Here is a 20749-nt window from a genome sequence, read left to right on the forward strand (position 1 = left end):
ATAATCCCTTCATGTTTACTGTTTTATAACAAGTTGATTGGAATGGAATATCACTGCAGTTTACGTGTACCTAAAAATAAGACCAGTGTTCATAGCCGCGAGAGTGTAGAGCGACAGTCCGAGACCATCTTTGAAACTTTTTTAGTTCAGATAATCCAAGAGCATTATACTGTAAACTGGGTATACCTTTTACCAAAGAGAAAGTCAAGTTTTCCAAAATGTGTTAGTATATGATTTTAATTTGGACAATACACTTTCTAATTATTCCTAAAACATAGCAAAATATTTCTGATAAATATGTTTTTACCTGTGCAGTAACAGTTTTCATCTACCACATACATATTATTCTTAAATAGAAAATAATATTTGACAAAACCTTGAGTACAACAATTTCTAACCCTGCCAGTAATGATGTTTGGGTGCAGTGCATGACTAATGAAAACACCACCTTTGAATAATAATTTAGAGCAAAATCCCTGTGCTATGTGCAATTTGGGTAGTTATTGGCCAGAATTGAAACACTAGATATAAACATCGCCAACTGAGTGTACTGCTGGATTCCAACTGTACTCCTTCTCTATTTAGAACGGGGCGGGCAAATTTTTGGCCTAAGGCCCACATCTGGGTATAGAAATTGTATGGCGGGCCATGAATGCTCATGAAATTGGGATTCGGGTGCGGGGGATGGGGGTGAGGGCTCTGGTTGGGGAGGCAGGCTCTGGGATGGAGCCAGAAATGAGGACTTCAGGGTGTGGGAGGGGGCTCCGGGCTGGGGCAGGGGAGGGGCGGGGAGAGCTCTGGCTGGGGGTGCGGGCTCTGGGGGAGGGCTGAGGGTGAGGAGTTTGGGATGTAGGAGGGTGCTCTGGGCTGGGCCCGGGGGGTTCAGAGAGCGGGAGGGGGATCAGGGCTGAGGCAGGGGGTTGGGGCACGGAGAGGTTTCTCAGGGGTGCAGGCTCCAGGCAGTGCTTACTTCAAGCAGTTCCCGGAAGCAGCAGCATGTCCCCACTGCAGGTCCTACGTGGAGGCGCAGGCAGGCGACTCTGCTGCGCGCTACCCATCCGCAGGCACCGACCCTGGAGCTCCCATTGGCTGCGGTTCCTGGCCAATGGGAGCTGTGGGGGCAGGGTTTGGAGTGGAGCCTCCTGGCTGCCACTACGCGTAGGAGCTGGAGTGGGGATATGCTATTGCTTCTGGGAGCCTTGTGGAGCGGTCCCCGACCCTGCTCCCCGGCTGGAGCGCCGGAGCAGGGCAAGCCCCAAATCCTGCTCCCCAGCAGGAGCTCAAGGGCCGGATTAAAATGGCTGGTGGGCTGGATGCGGCCCACGGGCCGTTGTTTGCCCACCCCTGATTTAGAACAATGATTTTATTGACACACAGTAATTCTCTTGGCTTACTTTATGAAGTGAAGCAAAAAAGTTGGTGTGCTAGAATCTGAGACTAGCTTAGAGTAGGATGAGAATTTAATTACTAAATTACCCATTAAAATAATGAAGCAATTAAGATGACTGAAAACTATCCTTGGGTCACTACTCCTGCGAGTGTGATTTAACACTCTTAACTTTCTGTCGGAACTTGAGGACACATGCTGTATATACCTCATCTCATCTGCCAACACGCTACATGGCAGTCCTCTTTTCTGGCATTTGAAATCCCCTTGTTTGCTTTTATATTGCATCTACTTGAAAGCTGTATTAGTCTATTTGGCATAATGAGTGGCTAGAGCTGTGCAAAGTATTTAGTTTCTTTTGCACCTTTCTGAAAGTATCTGAAGAACTGTTGTGTCCCTTGTCCGGAACCAGGAAAGGTTACAAGAAGGGTAAGAAAAAACACTCTTACAAGTAGCATGATAAACTCCCCCCTCTAAATCCTCATCCAAAAAAGAGGACCATCTCTCCAACACCCTCTATCAGGGGAGATTCCATGCCCATGTATGGGAGTGTTATTAGCTCACTAGGAGCACAGGACTGGTTTCCCAGCACCGAAAAGCAAGAATACTTTGAAAATCACCCTAGCCGAAGGATCGGGTACTCCTTGATACTGCCAAGGGAAAGAAGGCAGCAAATACTTCCTATGCCAATGGTACAGACGTGGAGTGAGAAGGAGCTGTCTCTACTGAAGACCATCACCTGTATGCCAGTACTTCTGACATCACCGAGGGAGAGAAGCCCAGTCTGGTCATTAGTCTCAGAGACTAGATACACTACCCTGGAGGACATTACTATCTACCCTGACCCCGAATCACCAATACTGTTGGACCCGGTCCTAACAAGCATGTTCTTGCACCATCAGTTCGCCACTTACTGGTACTGTCAACCAGCCGGGTCATAAGAAGACCTCCAGTACCAATAGCACCACCCATCAACATTGCATCTGCCTCCTCCTCAGCATCCAATGTCTGTGGGCAAGTTTCCCCAGCCCTATCAAGACAGGGGCTCATCCCCAGCAGAGACTCCAAGATTTCGTGGATACCTTTTATCTCTTTTATCTCTCAGAGGAGAGACTACACACTTCAGGACCAATGGTACCCTCCTCCTTGGGGCCCACCCCATTTGCCCTACAGACCCTCACACTGGCCTTACTGGAGTCCCTGGGGCACGACAACCTCATAAGCTACTAGACATCCTCCAGAGCACTGGTCCCAGTAAGGTGGCAATGCTATGAGACCATCTTAGAACCAGCTCAGACAGTCTGGTGTACTCTAGCCACTTGCTGAAGAGAATGGAGAAGAAATGTTTTGTGCCATCTAAGGGGCTAGAGAATACATTTTCTCAGACCTCTAGTGCTGCAAGCTGTCACCAAAAGGAACAAGTAACACCACTCCAGTTCTACACCCTCTGAGAGGGAGGCCAAACGTTTATACCTTTTTGGGGGGGGGAAATAACTTCACTTTGGTGAGCTTACAGTTTCACATAGTGAACTACCAAACTTGAAGGTCTAAATATGATTTTATTAATTACAATAAATTCGTTGAATTCACCAACACACTCCCAGAAGAAAATAGACTTCTGTTCCAAACCATTATCAATGAGGGTAAATTGCTAGTTCAAGGTGTCAGTTGAAGAAGCAGATACAGCTTCCCACCAAATGGCAACTTCCATAGTCATGAGAGAGGCTTTTTAGCTCCAATCCACTGGCTTTCCCAAAGAGGTCAAATGTACTGTGGAGGATCTGCCCTTTGAGAGAAATAACCGATTCAGTGAAAGAGAGATGAGTCATTTCATTCCTCAGAGATTCAAGAACAACCCTTCACTTGCCTCAGGACAGATTCCTAGCTATGAAGGATCTCGTTTCAGATGAGTTCCCCAATGACCGTTCAAACCTGTCTCATTCTCCTAAGTCACATGGCCTTGTATACCTATGTGACACCCTTCACAAGACTTTGCTTTTTTCTACAAGCTTGGTTACAGTCTGAGCCAACCAAATACAGTCTGGACAAACTGATCTTGCTCCCCCGCAGTATTCTGATTTCTCTCTCCTGGTGGCACAGCAGGGAGACACTGCATATGAGGGTTCCCTTTAACCCTCCCCTACCCACAAAAAGATTGTGGTACCTCCATATGAGGGTGGGGGAGCCATTTGTAGCACAAGGTATCCAATCAAGAATCCAAGTTGCACATGAACCTTCTGGAGCTGCATGCAGTACACAAAGTACAAGAACTTTTTATGTTCAAGTCATGTCGGACAACACGACAGCAGTTCGCTATATTAACAGACAGGGAGGCAAGGTCCACCCTCTTTGCATAGAAGCAGTCAATCTCTAGAACTGGTACATTTGCAACTGGATTACCCTCTCAATATTGCATCACCCAGGGGTACACAACATGTTGGCAGACAGCCTCAGCAGATGCTTTTCCAGACACCACAAGTGGGAACTACACAACTTGGTGGTACGGAGTATCTTTCAGCAGTAGTGATCCCCCTCTTAAGATACTTGTGTCTCTAGAGGAAAAGAAATGCCCACTTACTGCCCCCTGCCACTTGGGGGAGGGATAGCTCAGTGATTTGAGCATTGGCCTGCTAAACCCAGAGTTGTGAGTTCAGTCCTTGAGGGGGCCACTTAGGGATCTGGGGCAAAATCAGCACTTGGTCCTGCTATTGAAGGCAGGGGGCTGGACTCAATGACCATTCAGGGTCCCTTCCCGTTCTATGAGACAGGTATATCTCCATATATTATTATTTCGAGTTCAGTGGTTGGAACAGCTGATCGACACATTTCCTCCCATCCTTCTTTTACTTTAAATTCTGAGGAAAATCAAACAAGATGGAGCTTTGTTGATCCTGATTGCTCCATGGTGGCCCCGACAGTTCTGGTTCCTGAATATTCTCCAAATCTCCTCTTGCCCATGCATCCATATTCACTTTTTTACCAGACCTATTCACTTAGGACAACGGAAAAATGAAACACTCCAACCCAACATCCCTCCTTCTAACATCATGCTGTTTAGTAATCCCTTAGTAATAATAGGAAAGATCCAACAAGGAAATGCTATACAGCAGAATTGAAAAGATTTTACACCTGGTGCCAGCATTGTCAGTTACCCCCAGAGTGCCAAGGCCCTTATTATATAGATTACCTCCTCTTTGTAAAAACTTGGCCTATCTTTCAGCTCCTTGTGGCAGCTATTAACACCTTTCACCTTCCAGTGGATAACTATTTGGTCTTCACAAACTTTTGGTCTTTAGTTCGTTTTTTCCCAAGGGAGCTGTCAGAACCTTTCCTCTGATAGTGAAACCTACCTTGTTTGGGGACTTCAACATAAACGTATTGGCATTAACAAAGGCTTTGTTTGACCCCTTAGTCTCATGTTCCTTCACTCATCTATCTATGAAGGTTGCCATTCTGGTTACAATCACCTCAGCGAGAAGAGTAGGTGAGCTGGGGGCCCTTATGGATGACCCACTTTACACAGTCTTCCACAGAGACAAAGTTTCTCTGAGATTACACCCCAAATTCATCCCAAAAGCAATCTCAGAATTTCTAATCTAAGCTAAATCATCCACTTATCTGTCTTCTATCCAAGCTGCATGCCACCAAAGAGGACCGAAAACCCCACTCTCTGGATGTCCATCAAGTCTTGGTATTCTGCCTCCAGAGGACAAAATGCTTTAGGAAATCTCCAAAACTGTTTGTATCCTTTGCTTTCCCTCTCATATGGCTCCTCAGACTTTACAAATGTATTTTGGGCTGCATCTTGCTTTGTTAGGAGTTAACAGAGACCCTGCCCCCACAAGGTGTGAGGGCCTACTTGACCAGAGTCCAGGCCACGTCACCAGCATCTCTTTGATGTCCCTCTTCTGGAGATCTGTATAGCAATAACGTGGGGTTCTGTACACACTTTTGCACGCTCTGGCAAAGCAGTCCTTCAATTAGAGATACAACAGGCTCCTTAATGAATATTGCTTGTGAGACACCTCAAGTGGAATACACATAGCGACCATGACTCGAAGAAGTAAGAAACTTTACTTTCCTGTACAGTAATGAGTTCTTCAAGATGTGAAGTCTTCTATTTGTATTTTGCTATCTGCCCTGTGCTGTGGAGTCTTATCCTTAGGGCTGTTCATGGCAGAAAGATAACTAGAGAGGCAGTCGGTCTGTGTCGCCACTTATGCTTTTGGTCCAAAGCACAGGGAGGAGATGGGCACCAGCATGGCCAACAGATATTGCTAGCAAAAATCTTGTGGTCTCAGGCACAAAGTACATGTGCACCTCAAGTGGAATACAGATAAGAACCCCATATCTCAAATAACTCCAGTTACTTGAGGTAAGTAGCCTTTCTTTTTAAGAGATGTTCATTTTTCAGAGTAAAGTTGGTAGATTTCTTATTGCCTCTGTGGATCATTAGCTCCCACTTGCAGTCTTGTTTATCTTTATCCAGTATCTGAACGTCTCATGCAGTGTAGCATGGTTGGGGAGTTGAAAGGAACAAGCATGATTCAGGGAAACTCCTCTTTGCTCTTTAGAATTCCCCTTTAAGTGTTTTAGCATTTTATATTCCTCTTTTCCAAGCTAGCTCATCAACATTTTTGTTATTGACCATTCACGTTGGAAGGTAGAGTAGCAATATATTCTACTCTGATTCATAACTCCCTTCTTGGGTAGCACTTAGCTAGTTGGCTTGCAAAGTCAGGAGCCAGGGATATTTTAACTTCTTGGTATTGAGAAGTTGATGCTACAGATGGCTTCCCCTCTTTCCAGCTCTACAAAAAACAAAACCTGCTACATAAACCCATTCTTCAGCATTATACTGATCTGAGCACTAGCTCAACCGCAGGTATTGACATAAGTCTATATATTGCAGTAACCCCAGGTGTCCTGGCCAAGATTGGGAACTCACTGTGCTGCAGACTGTATAAACACAAAGGCAGACCTGGACCATGGCATTAAAAAGGTTACAATGAAGGTTGGTCAGGAACGTTCCTATAAAATATTTTTCATCAGAAAATGTCATTTCATGGAAACAGAAACTGTTTGTGGGAAAGAGTCTGTTATGATAAATCTCTGTTAGAATTTTTTTTTTGAAAGTTTCAAAATTGTCAATGTCCTGTTTCAATATTTTCTAAATTAAGTTTTTTATCAGTTTGAAATGACTTTTCCTTTTGAAAATTTAGTTATTTTGTACTAAAGAGAGAACCGTTTTCCCACCTAGCTCTAGTTACAGTCTGAGAAGACTAGCAACATCCAGAAGTTAGAAGAGGCAGAAAAATATATAAATAACTATTTTTAATATGCATTAGCTAGTATGATAACTGCATCATACGCTGGCTGACTTCCTATAAGCCTTGTGGCTGAAGGATTTGAAGCCTCATGTGCTCAGTTCAAGGAGGAAATAACATGCATAAAAACTAGTATTAAAGAAAGCACAAAGATGTTTGTGAGAGGAGCAGCTTCTCAGGCTGTCAGAGTTGGCATCACTAGGGGTGGGGAAGTGAAGATGTGATCTGAGACCAGAGCAAGTAAGTAGGAAGAGTCAAAATAGTTAAGGGCCTTGAAGGTTAGTACAAGAAATCTGAACTTGATATGATGGAAGAGGACGTGCCTCAAAACACAAGCCTGTTCAGTACCAAAAAATATAGACAAACTGGAGGAGTTTGGAGAGCAATAAAAGTGGCTCTGAGCTTGGTTAGTGGGATTGATTTTGTGAGAGAAAGATGAGTTAAATCTTGGCCAAGTGATGTTAAAGGGTGAACATGAGCTAACCTATATTTGAAACTGGTGGAAAATGCCAACAATGGAGAGCAACTATTTAAGGTTGTATTCGTCTCACTAGGAATAATAAGCTAAAACTAAGAAAAGGAATATTTATACCAAATATCATGGACAAAAAAACCTGAGGATTAGTCCCTGAAGGGAAGTGGAAGAAGCCCCATCACTTGGGACATTTTAAACAAGGCTGGACATAGCACTAGACAATTTACTTTAGGAAACAATCCTTTGACAGGGAGTTGGACTTAGATGACCGGATAGCTTCTTTCCATCTCTATTAGAATCACAAAATCAAAAATATTTCTCTGTGTAACTACAGAGTAGTCTGTTAAGGCTTTTCCCAGAGCTGGCATAGCAGCAATAATTAGTACCACTCCCAGCACTGGAGACCCTGAGGCTGGCTCAGAACAACACTTTACTTAATAGCTCCTCTGACAAACTCTCTACCTCTGTGATTGAAATTGGTGAGGAAACCAGCAAACTACAAAATACATCATGGGTGAGTCTTCACTGCTGAGAGACTTAAAGCCTAGAAGAAGGAGCCTAGAAGAAAATATCCAGCTGCGGATGGGATGGGATGGGATGGGCAGGAATAATTTATATTATTGTAACTACCATCTCATTATATGCTGGTTAAGCAAGACTACAGCGCAGTGTTTGGTGGTTTAATCCTGAAACTGATGTATCCAGATTGCTTTATCTCAATCCTTTCCCCCCATGATACAAGTGCAGTTATAAGGAGAAAATCCAAATCTATCAAATGTATCAAACTATCACCAGCGCGAGAAAACAATTTTACAAAGTATCAACACCACAGTCATCTTTTCTGCGGAGTCTTTTTCACCTGACTTCGGATGCAGGCAGCTTTCTGAAGTTGAACTAGAAGTGTAAATACATCATCAGGTTTAGAATTTTTTGTTCAAGTTGCCTGTAAAGAGGCACTCTGTATCTTTGAGACTATCTGGCACTAGAATGAGATTTTAAAACATTACACTGTTCCCAGAGAGTACCTGTGCGGCATTATTGCGTTTGGTTTTGAGGAAACGTGCTTGTTCTTAACTTTGTCTAGTACCTATTCATAAATCTCTTGGGATTATAAATCCTTGGGAGAATGGCCACTCTGCTTCTCACTAGGCTCACAGGGGTACATCTGCACAGCACTGCACTAAAATAAAATAAAATAAAACCACCCTTCAGTGAGTCTCAAACCTGACTCAGGCTCATACTACAGCACTACAAATAGCAGTATAGACATTTCCATTCAGGATCTGAGACCCATCCCCCTCGCTGGATTTCAGAGCCCAAGCGGGAACATCTACGCTGCTATTTATAGTGCTGAAGTGTGAGCCCAAGTCTGTAGACCCAGGCTCTGCAACTCACTGCCATAGATGGGGTTTTTCTTTCTTTCTTTCTTCCTTTGTTGTTGTTTTTTCAGTGTAGACATACTGGGTTAATTTACCTAATACAGTATCTCCGATTCTTGCTTTGACTGGCTGTTGCAGAGGCATTAGTTTCAAGGGTGTGATGAGATCTATGCCCTACCAGGCCTGTTCATGTCACCTGTGATGGTATGTACCGGGCATTTGATGATCCCTGCTGGAGGTCTTGGTGCCTGTGTGCACCCAGCCTGAAGAAGGTGTCCTTTTGGTGGGGGAGGAAGAGCAGTGAGTTTAGACTCCCAAAAACTACCTAGCGAGACCACCCTGGATCAGTTGCTGGTGGAACCAAGGAGAATTCATCCTCCAGTGGCTAGAGAGTGGGCAGAAGTCAATCAGGGCTCAGCAGACAAGGTTTTTAAAAAAGGCTGGCTGCTTCCTCCAGTGAGCAATTCTGGGTGAAGCTGGGACACAGGGCATAGGATCTCCTCCTCCAGCCGGGCCGGGCCTGGCCAGGGCCTGACTCTGACTGCTCCTTTTTGAGTGGGTCAGTGAAAAACTTTTGTTTTATGTTGTAAAGTTTAAAGGCATCTTGAGATGGACATCAATTGACCGCTTTAAAATTAGCATCTGTTCTGAGAGACATTAATCTGTGAGACCTGACCCATGGCCTTGGAAATTAGCAGTAGAGGGAGAGAGAACAACTTTGTAGACATCTCTGCTCAGTGTGCATCAGAGTTGAGCAATTTAAATCACATGATTTATTTTTAATCATTAATTTAAATCAGATTGAGGCATTGTAAAACTAATTTGAAAAATTGTGGTGTTGTAATTTTACACTAAAATTTATAATGAACTAAATTATAAATGAATGCCATTACTAGTTGGTCTCTCACTTGAATTTTCTAACACTCTAACATTTTCTAGCTATAGGCTAAAAGATGTTGAATATTAAGGCCCTGATGCTGCAAACACTTAATTCATAGATTCATAGATTCATAGATTCTAGGACTGGAAGGGACCTCGAGAGGTCATCGAGTCCAGTCCCCTGCCCGCATGGCAGGACCAAATACTGCCTAGACCATCCCTAGTAGACATTTATCTAACCTACCCTTAAATATCTCCAGAGACGGAGATTCCACAACCTCCCTAGGCAATTTGTTCCAGTGTTTAACCACCCTGACAGTTAGGAACTTTTTCCTAATGTCCAATCTAGACCTCCCTTGCTGCAGTTTAAACCCATTGTTTCTGGTTCTATCCTTAGAGGCTAAGGTGAACAAGTTCTCTCCCTCCTCCTTATGACACCCTTTTATATACCTGAAAACTGCTATCATGTCCCCTCTCAGTCTTCTCTTTTCCAAACTAAACAAACCCAATTCTTTCAGCCTTCCTTCATAGGTCATGTTCTCAAGACCTTTAATCATTCTTGTTGCTCTTCTTTGGACCCTTTCCAGTTTCTCCACATCTTTTTTAAAATGCGGCGCCCAGAACTGGACACAATACTCCAGCTGAGGCCTAACCAGAGCAGAGTAGAGCGGAAGAATGACTTCTCGTGTAAAGCACAGGTAGTACTTTAGTAAAATGAAATAGACCCAGTGAAGTCAATGGGAAGTTTCATGCTTAAAATTAAATGTGTACATTAAGTGTTTGCATCATCGGGGTAAAAACTGTACCTCGATTAAAAAAAATTCTCTTAGTGGCATAAAATCTTTGTCACTTAACACAAACAATTTTATTTTTAACAACAAAAAGGAGTTTAGACTTTCAATACATGACCAAAGTTATTCTGTACTTTTCTTATACACACTGGCCAAAATTTTCAAAACCAGAAGCCTAAACATCCTCTTTAGTAATTTAATGCTATAAAATGGGAAGAAATTAAAAACTGTCAATGTATACATAAAAAATCTGAATGTTTTTAATTTTTATGCACTGATGTGTATTAATGCTATCGGGGATCAGAAAAAGCACATGGTGGTAGAAGGGTTTTCATAGAAATAGAGATTGAGAAAATGCACATTCTGGCTCTTCATCTACTTAGTAAAATCACCTGGGAGAAATCTGGGTGTAAGAACATAGTGAACACAGGAAGAAAATTGGTGGAACAGCAGAAATTAGGACTAGATGACCTTTTGAGGTCCCTTCCTGCCCTACTATGAATGAAAGGAGAAAGAAAGTAAGAAGAATAAGAGTGAGGTGAAAGGCAAGAATGACAAAAGAAAAGAGAAGGAGATGGTCAGACATAGGAAAGCTGGAAAAATAATTTTACAAGAAAAATGTGAAATGTGTGTGTGGAGGGGTGCCACAAACAAAGTTAAATGTAGAAGGAGAATAATTTTGCAGGGGATGATAGGACACAATCACTGTCATTCTTCCTGACTTCTCTTAGGATATTAGCTACTGTTAGTTTCATGAGTTCTGTGTTAATTCCTACATAAATACAGTAGATGTAATGGATAAACTGTTGTCTCTGGTGCATTTATTAACATGGATCGTTATTTACTCTGGCCCTTCCTTTTTTAGTTCCTGGTTACTGTGAAATGGTAGCTTAGCACTTGTTCATGATCAGTAGGTGTTTCAGTATTGACATCCATTTTCAGTATTCTTTTATTCTGATATAAGGCAATGCTGTGTGGGGAGAGGAGGGTACATTCATTGGTTCACTTTCCTAGTCACCTTTCTAGACTATGAAAGGTATAGCTGTTTTAAGCCTTGTCTACACTGGCAAGTTACTATGCAGCAAAGTAGCTTTCTGCGGTGTAACTCCCAAGGTGTGTACACACTGCCAAGCCACTTAGTTCGCAAAAACTCCTCAGTTGCAGCGTTGCAAAAAAAAACCACCTCGATGAGAGTCATAAGCCTTAAAGCACAGAGGTTCCAGAGCTGTATTGACAGTGTAAACACATTACAGTGCAGAAAGCAATCAATTGGCCTCCAGAAGTGTCCCATAATCCCTCAAGTGACCACTCTGCTCATTGTTTTGAACTCGGCTGCGCTAGAGACGTGTCCCTCCCCTTTCAAAGCACAAAGCAAACCATTAAAGTGGAATGCTCGTGCTGTTGAACACAGAGCAGGGCCGCCCAGGGGTGGGGCAAGTGGGGTAATTTGCCCTGGGTCCCACAGGGGTCCCCACAAGAGTTTTTCGGGGCCCCTGGAGCAGGGTCCTTCACTCACTCCGGGGGCCCCGGAAAACTCTCGTGGGGCTCGGGCCCCCGGAGCTTCTTCCGCTCCAGGTCTTCGGCAGCGGGGGGGTCCTTCCGCCCCGGGACCCGCCGCCAAAGTGCACCGAAGACCTGCGGCAGGGGGTCCTTCCGCCCCGGGACCCGCCACCGAAGACCTCAGGCCCCCTGAATCCTCTGGGCAGCCCTGACACAGAGGCAGGCATGTGTGTATGTGTGAGAGAGAGAGAGAGAGCTGGGGAGGGAGACGGGGGCTGATTTCAGGGTTTCCCCCTCTCCCTGCCTCAGGATTGGTTGCTTCCTGCCACTGTCTGAACTTACAAGACAGCATGCTGACACACTCTCTGTCCCCCAAAACACACTGTCTCTCCCCCCCCGCCCTCCATACACATACACACTCGCTGTCACACACTCTGCCTCCCTCCCCCCCCCCCACACACGCTTCAGTTGACAAGCAGCTGGCAATGTAGTAGGATGCCCATGGAACAATGGGATTGGGAAACCTGCATCATATGACACTGTTCCTACCGCATGAGGCATTGCAAACCCTTCCCAAAGCACCCTGTGGCCAGTTACACAGTAGGTAGCTACCACAATGCACGTCTCTCTTTACCGTTGCAAGAGCTACTAATATGGATGTGCTCCACCGTCACAAGGAGCAGTGTGGACACACAACAGAGGTTTAATTCCAGCGCTTTAATAAAAGTGATATAACTTGTTGCACAGAAACTTGCCAGTGTAGACACACCCTGTTTCAACGAGGCTTGGAATTTATCACTTCAACACTTCATTAAGGTGTGTTGATAACAGGGAGGAAGCAGAAGCTGGTAGCATTTCTCAATGATTAGACAAACCTGACAGGTATTCCTCCTGCCTTCAGAAATATTTTGCTATAATTAACAAACATTGAAATGTAATACATCTCAAACCATATTTTAAGTTCAAATTTAGTACTTCCTGACCACTTTACACAAGATTCTCTTGCTAATATAGATTGTGTTTTAAAAACTGCCTCTCTAGTCAAATACAGTGTGGTAAATATTTATTTGTGAACAATAAGATCGTGTGAAGCCATTGGGTAAAATGGGTGTAAAATTATATATTAAATGTACAGGGTGTTCGGAACCGGGCCCTTTTCCTGTTTTTATTATTTGTGTTACTGTAGTGATTACAGGCCCCAACTAAAATTGGGCCTCCATTCTGTTAAACACCCTACAAATGCATAGTGAGAGACAGTTCCCGGCCCCCAAGCAGTTTACAGTCTAAATAGATGAGGCAAGGAATGTGAGGAGAAACAGAGGCACAAAGAGATCAACCGATTTGCCCCAGGTCACAGCAGGTGAGTGACTGGGCTGGAAAAAGAACCTAGGTCATCTGACATCAGAGCAATGCCCTACGTGCTAGTCTACACTGTGTTTTCCTAATATGCAGACGTAGGGAGCCAGGTGGCTTCAAAGATTGCAACTGCAGCAGTGTTATGCGGGGAGTGTTTCTCAGTTAACAGCGTCTTACAACTTTGTTATCATAGACATATAGGGCTGGAAGGGGCCTCAAGAAGTCACCCCTAGTCCCTGCACCCCACCACCAAACTGAGGCAGGATTAAGTATACCTAGAAAAGCACTCTTGGTCACGGTTGCTATCTAAGCAGCTGCTATCCAGGAGCAGCCAATGATCTAACAAGACCCATGCTTTCTGCTGTGTTGCAGAATCTGAAACCATAGCTCTAAGTGGTATGAACTGTGCCATTCATCTCAAAGGGGACTAATTCAGTTACTCAACAATAACAAAGTATTAACTACATCACGGCTCTTCAGAAGGAGAGTAGAGGCTATAGTTATGAGAATGATAGCTCATTTTGGCATTACCAGTGAATGAGCCAAAACCTAAGGAACCTAGCAGAGCCCAGTGGGGCCTGTGAGGCCCCCACAATGGGTCAGGCTCTAACAGCCTGGTGGGGCATATGAGCCTCACTGGGCGGTGAGGTGAGCCCATCACAGAGTCCAGCAGAGACTGTGGGTGTATTCAGACCCCACTGAGGAGGAGCTCAAGCTCGAAGAGCCCAAAGAGCATGTGTGATCACAGTTAGAACATCTGCACACCAGTACTTCAGGGGTGGAGCTTATTGTGGGGGCATAGTTTAAAACAGTGTTAGCACAGATTTTTTTCCAACCTGATCTGTGACAGCGGTGAACACCTTGGCACAGTGAAAGGCTTATTTTTCTTATGGCAGACATAATATACTTTCTGTATTTAAGATTTTAGAAGTCTTTCTAACTTGTAATCATAGATATATAGGATTGGAAGGGACCTCAAGAGGTCAACCATACACCCAACCCTCATGCTGAGGTGGGATTAAGAATACATAGACCATTCATGACTGGTGTTTGTCAACCCCGGGTTGATTTTACCACCTTCCTAGATAGCCTGCTCCAGTGTTTAGTTATCCTTATAATTTGTTTTTTCCCTAATATCCAACGTAAATTTCTCTTGCTGCCAATTATTTCTTGTTTTACCGTTGGTGGACATGAAGAACAGGTGGTCTGTCTCTTCTTTATAACAACCTTTTACATATTTGAAGTCTGTCATCTGGTCCACCCTCAACATTCTCTAGACTAAACATGCTCAATTCATTCAATCTGTCCTCAAAGGTCATGTTTTCTAAACCTTTGTTCAGTTTGGTTATTCTCCTCTGGACTCTTTTCCAATTTGTTCACATCTTTCTTGAAGTGAGGAACACAGAACTGGATACAGTTCTCCAGGTGATGCCTAAACCGTGCTGAGTATGCAGAACAATTGCCTCCTGGGTCTTATATAAGAACATAATAACAGCCATACTGGGTCAGACCAAAGGTCCATCTAGCCCAGTATCCTGTCTTCCGACAGTGGCCAACGCCAGGTGCCCCAGAGGGAATGAACAGAACAGGTAATCATCAAGTGATCCATCCCCTGTCACCCATTCCCAGCTTCTGGCAAACAGAGGCTAGGGACACCATCCCTGAGCAGTCTGGCTAATAGCCACTGATGGACGTATCCTCCATTAATTTATCTAGTTCTTTTTAGAACCCTTTTATAGTCTTGGCCTTCACAACATCCTCTGGCAAAGAGTTCCACAGGTGGACTGTGCATTGTGTGAAAAAATACTTCCTTTTGTTTGTTTTAAACCTGCTACCTATTAATTTCATTTGGTGGCCCCTAGTTCTTTTGTTATGAGAAGGACTAAATAACACTTCCTTATTTACTTTCTCCACACCAGTCATGATTTTATCGACCTCTCTCATATCCCCCTTTAGTCGTCTCTTTTCCAAGCTGAAAAGTCCCAATCTTATTAATCTCTCCTCATACGGTAGCCGTTCCTAATAATTTTTGTTGCCTTTTTCTGAACCTTTTCCAAGTCCAATATATCTTTTTTGAGATGGGGTGACCAGATCTGCATGCAGTATTCAAGATGTGGGCAAACCATGAATTTATATAGAGGCAATATGATATTTTCAGTCTTATTATCCCTTTCTTAACAATTCCCAAAATTCTGTTTGCCTTTTTGACTGCCGCTGCACATTGAGTGAATGTTTTCAGAGAACTATCCACAATGACTCCAAGATCTCTTTCTTGAGTGGTAACAGCTAATTTAGACCCCATCATTTTATATGTATAGTTGGGATTATGTTTTCCAATGTGCATTACTTTGCATTTATCAACATTGAATTTCATCTGCCATTTTGTTGCCCAGTCACCCAGTTTTGAGAGATCCTTTTGTAACTCTTCGCAGTCTGCCTGGGACTTAACTATCTTGAGTAGTTTTGTATCACCTGCAAATTTTGGCACCTCACTGTTTACCCCTTTTTCCAGATCATTTATGAATATGTTGAATAGGACTGGGCCCAGTACAGACCCCTGGGGGACACCACTATTTACCTCTCTCCATTCTGAAAACTGACCATTTATTCCTATCCTTTGTTTCCTATCTTTTAACCAGTTACCAATCCATGAGAGAACCTTCCCTCTTATCCCATGACTGCTTACTTTCCTTAAGGGCCTTTGGTGAGGGACCTTGTCAAAGGCTTTCTGAAAATCGAAATACACTATATCTACTGGATCCCCCTTGTCCATGCTCCTGTTAACACATCCTAGAATGACATTTGCCTTTGTCACAACTGTTATCTCCTATTCAATTTTGATCCACTATAACCCCCAAAGCCTTTTCTGTAGTGCTGCTGCCTTGCCAGTTATTTCCTATTTTGGGCATTCAGTTCTTGTTTCTTAGTAATTAATGGTTATATCCTATCTCCTAGAGCTGGAAGGGACCTTGAAAGGTCATTGAGTCCAGCCCCCTGCCTTCACTAGCAGGACCAAGTACTGATTTTGCCCCAGATCCCTAAGTGGCCCCCTCAAGGATTGAACTCACAACCCTGGGCAGGCCAATGCTCAAACCACTGAGCTATCCCTCCCCCACATCTTCAAGTGTAGTACTTGACACTTAGGTTTGTAAAATCTTTAAGGTTTTCTGGAGGATTTTTTTTACTGGACTTTAATTGACCTGAAAGTGTTCCTTAAACAGATTCTGTGTTCTAGTGAATTCTCATAGTGTGTATTATCACGTATATAAAACATCTATTTTATAGAACATCTTGGAAAAAAGCTGTTGCTTATACAATACTCAGATCACCAGTCAAATTAATCTTTACCATTGAGCAAAAAGATCTGTCTGGAAATTTACCATTTTTATTACCCCCACTTTCTTTGTCTCATATACATCAACTTTCATAGAATAGACTCAGTTCTATAGTACCGGGGTACTCAATATTTTTCTTTCTGAGGTCCCCCCTAACATAACTCCCCAGCCCACCAGTGCCACAACAACTGTTTTTCTGCATATAAAAGCCAGGGACAGCGTTAGAGGGTAGCAAGCCGGGCAGTTGTACAGGACCCCGCACCACAAGGGGCCCCACAAAGCTAAGTTGCTCAGGCTTCAGCTTCAGCCCCAGGTGGAAGGGCTCAGGGGCCCGGGCTTCAGCCCAGCACAGCAGCACTTCAGCAAGTCTAAGATTGACCCTGCTTGGTGGACCCCCTCAAACCTGTTTGCAGCCCTCCAGGGGGCCTTGGAACCCTGGTTGAGAACCACTGCTATAGTACACATCACTTAGGAATTACTGTATGTGTCAGTCCAGATTTGTCTTCTGCATTTCCATAAATATTGTGTACTTGTCCATTTGAAAATTTAAAACATGAAAGCATTGAAAACGCGAGTGCATGGTTAGTTACCAACATGATTAGGCACTACTTAAAACAAATGACTGGAACTCAAGTGTTCTGCACAATTGTATTTTAGCTACAGCTGTCTCACGTACTTTCTGCCTGGTTAGAGCTGAGCAAGCTATTTGTAGCAAGCCTCTTTTTTGGTTGCATTTTTTCCATAGGCAGACTTAAATTTCTGAACCTTATCCTCTTCCCCAGTTCAAGGCAATTGGGCAGTGCCTCAATTCCTGCAATTACTAGAAACAATTCAGAATTGTCTACAAGGCTCCAATGTCTGGCCATGCCCCTTTCACCTTCACACCAGATTCTTTGCCCCAATACCAGGAACAAGAGCTGTGGTTCAGCACTCCTGCCTGTCCATTGCAAGCCTAGCTGTTATGGCTGGTTTTGGGGTCAGCAGTGAGAGAAATGCTTCCCACACTTTCCTCTTTCTGTAGGGGCTGAAATTTCCAAGGCTTTGTTCTCCAAATGAGACCATTCACTGAGCTCTGTAATTGTTCCTCCTTCCTATCATGGCAGAGCAGGCTAAATGGAACAAGCTGAAGTGTAAGTGCTATTCCACCTGTAAGTTGACCAAGTGATGATTGCTCCTAGCCCATACTACCTTGCTGTACCCTGGGTAGGAGTTTAGAGTTTGAATAGTTTGTTTAGGGCCTTCACTTACCCACAGCAATGCACAGGCATCCCCAAGACTCCTTCAGCAAGTTGTGTATTGCAGGTCAGTCTTCTTATGACTCCTTAAAACAGACTATTCAAGTCCAGTAATTTTCCCTGAGGCTAATACACCTCTAAAGGGAGAATTCTAGGGTGCCATACCAGTTTCTCTAGTGTATAAGTGACTCACTTGGCAAGGAAGGTAACATTTCCAAGGAGAGTGGGAACCCAAATGTCTCAACTAGGAAAGAGGTCAGTCCCAGACAGCAAATAAACTTTCCATTTCACAGATTCGTTGGTTGTTTGAAATGTTTGCCAAACACACTCTCCACTGAAAATAATTAAACAAAGGTTGCAAATACGGACCCATATCAGTCTGTTGTTTAGTTGTGAGCTACTCACTATGACCATGTCTTTCACTACTAACTGTTCTTGGAGCATAATTGGTCACCTAAACTACAAGTTGCTATGCCTTGACTGGATGATTGAAACACCTATAAATAGATTGTAGGAAACTGAAGATTGATTCTCTTTGTTGTGAACAGATTTTTCATTTCCTTTGAATATTCTCTGAACAAAAAGTCTACTGGAAATAAATAAAAGGCTGCAAATACCATTGCAGAGTTTTATATTAGAACAAATGTTCACTAATGCCTTTTTTCATTATTCCCCCAGTTATGTTCTACAGGGTTTCCTGGTCTGGATATTATTTACCATTGCACGGATGTCATACTTTCTGAATTTATGTTCAGTATTGCAACCATGAAGCTGTCCTAGATACCTTGTTAAAAAACACCCGATTGAAATAAAATCCCCATACATGCAATCAGGTCTGATGCATGCTATTGTTATGTTTATTTTACAGAGTTCGTTTAGTAGAGAGAGGATCGCCTCATAGTTTGCCCCTAATGGAATCAGGAAAAGTAAGTATTGAACATGGCTTCTGTACTATTAAACATTTCTTTAATTTCCACTTTGTTAATTTTTCTAAGGTGAATTTAGTGCTGAGGAAAGCTCTAACACTGTACAGACTGCAGTCCTGTCGTTATCCACAGAGACTTACAGCACAGTAGCATTGACAGATCTCTTAACATTACTCCAACAACTTATCCCCCTCTGTTCTGAGGGAATTGCTTTCTACTCCTAAGATGATAGTTCACTATCTGCCTATACAGTCCTCTGACTTGCTTTTGAGACAACTACTGGCACCTTTCTTGGCAGTGGTGGTTTTAATGATGACACGTGTCCCCTGGAAATTGGACTGAGACCACCAAGATATTCCCACATTATTCATAGGCCACCAAACATCTGGCAGGGGAAACATCTTTGGGATGTATGGGAGGCAGTGTGGGTTAGTGGTTAGACCACCGGACAGGGACTCAAGAAACCTGGGTTCTGTACCTGATTCTGCTACTGGCCGAGTGGGTGATCACAGGCAAGTCATTTTACCTCCCCATGCCTCGGATTCCTCCTCTGTAAAATGGGGTTGATTGTCTGTGTAGAGCACTTTGAGATCTACTGATGAAAAGTTCTATATAAGAGCTACGTATTTACTTAATGATACCAAGCTAGGCTAAATTTGATCCAGTCTCTGTAAGTGTGAAAGGATCCATTATTGCTGCTTAGAGCATCCAGACAGTCTAGCTTAAAGAACTGAAACGGAGGCTCTTGGCACCATAATATATTCATTATTTTTTCCCATGTGAACGTTATCTTTGGCAGAAGACATTATTTGTCTATCAGGATTTTATCCTGCCATCTGTTCTTATAGTGTCTGGGCACCTTCCATAGGAAGCCATAGCGAAGTCCTTAGTGGATTTCCTGCAGTCACTGGTTCTTGTCCCATTTCTGAGTAAAAACTCTATTTGGGGTAGAGTTTTTGGTTTTGAATGTTATAGAGCCTATTCAGTATTTTTAAAATTATTTATTTATTTTTTGGTAGGATGAGTATGTCAGTGTTGTGTCATTCTTACAACAGGCTTTTATGAAGAGGAGGGTTTGCAGCATTTCCTAAATACAGTCAGTCTGGATTGGCTTGCTCTCTTATGCAGGTTTCTTCCACATCTGAATCCCATGACTGATAAACAGGAAAGACAGGGATTTTCTTATCAAAAAGTTTACTGGCAGCAATCTGTAACAGCACAGAATTAGGTATATCTATCACAGCGAGCTAATACACCTCTATCCCGATATAACGCTGTCCTCAGGAGCCAAAAAATCTTACCGCGTTATAGGTGAACCCGCTTTACATCAAACTTGCTTTGATCCGCCAGAGTGCGGAGCCCTGCACCCCGCCCCGCCCCCAAGCACTGCTTTACCGCGTTCTATCCGAATTCATGTTATATCGGGTCGTGTTATATAGGGGTAGAGGTTAAGTAATATGTCAAGTATTTTAAAGATTTTTTTAACAAGTCAGGTAAAGGGCTTCTGGGGACAAGTATCATTTGTATAGTTACATAAACAGATATGTACATCATCTGGTTTCTTACAGAATATGACTCATTTTGTCTTTTAATAGATCCTCCCTGGAGTTCGCATCATTATTGCTAATCCTGAAACAAAGGGACCCTTAGGGGATTCTCATCTTGGTGAGGTGAGTCACAAAAATTGCCCCTTGTAATGAATTAAATTACAGGAGCAAAAGCCACTTTACACTGTATTAGTGGCTTCCTTAAATAAATATAAAGATATGCCAAGCTCATAAATATCTGTAGACCACACAGCTTTATAATGTGTGAAGTTAACAGTAAAAGAGTTGCTGTTGCTGTTAAAAACCTTTTCCTTGTTGAACTTCAAAAATATCAGTATCTCTTTAAGAAAAGCACGGAGACCTTTTTTAAAATAACCATTTTTTTTCCATCTACATTTTCTACTTGTCTTATTACTTCTGACACGGAGTAAAGGATATTTCTTTGATTAGTCTAACTTCAGCTACATGGAGTTCCTATATTCTTTTTTCAGAGTAGCAGCCGTGTTAGTCTGTATCCGCAAAAAGAAGAACAGGAGTACTTGTGGCACCTTAGAGACTAACAAATTTATTAGAGCATAAGCTTTCGTGGACTACAGCTCACTTATGTTCCAT

At 43.1% G+C, this 20749-nt stretch overlaps 1 protein-coding gene across 9 annotated transcripts in view; it reads left to right on the forward strand.

Moving 5' to 3' along the window:
• The window catches only part of DIP2C (disco interacting protein 2 homolog C), a 474795-nt gene that overhangs the window by 436856 nt on the left and 17190 nt on the right, over nt 1-20749 (forward strand). For all 9 annotated transcript variants that reach the window (XM_054021046.1, XM_054021037.1, XM_054021039.1 and 6 more), the window contains 2 exons: nt 18533-18590; nt 20186-20260. In XM_054021046.1, coding sequence (XP_053877021.1) covers nt 18533-18590; nt 20186-20260 — 133 coding nt within the window. The remainder of the gene's footprint in view (nt 1-18532; nt 18591-20185; nt 20261-20749) is intronic.

Source organism: Malaclemys terrapin, chromosome 2, assembly GCF_027887155.1.
Source record: "Malaclemys terrapin pileata isolate rMalTer1 chromosome 2, rMalTer1.hap1, whole genome shotgun sequence".
In the NCBI taxonomy this organism is placed as follows: Eukaryota; Metazoa; Chordata; order Testudines; family Emydidae; genus Malaclemys; species Malaclemys terrapin.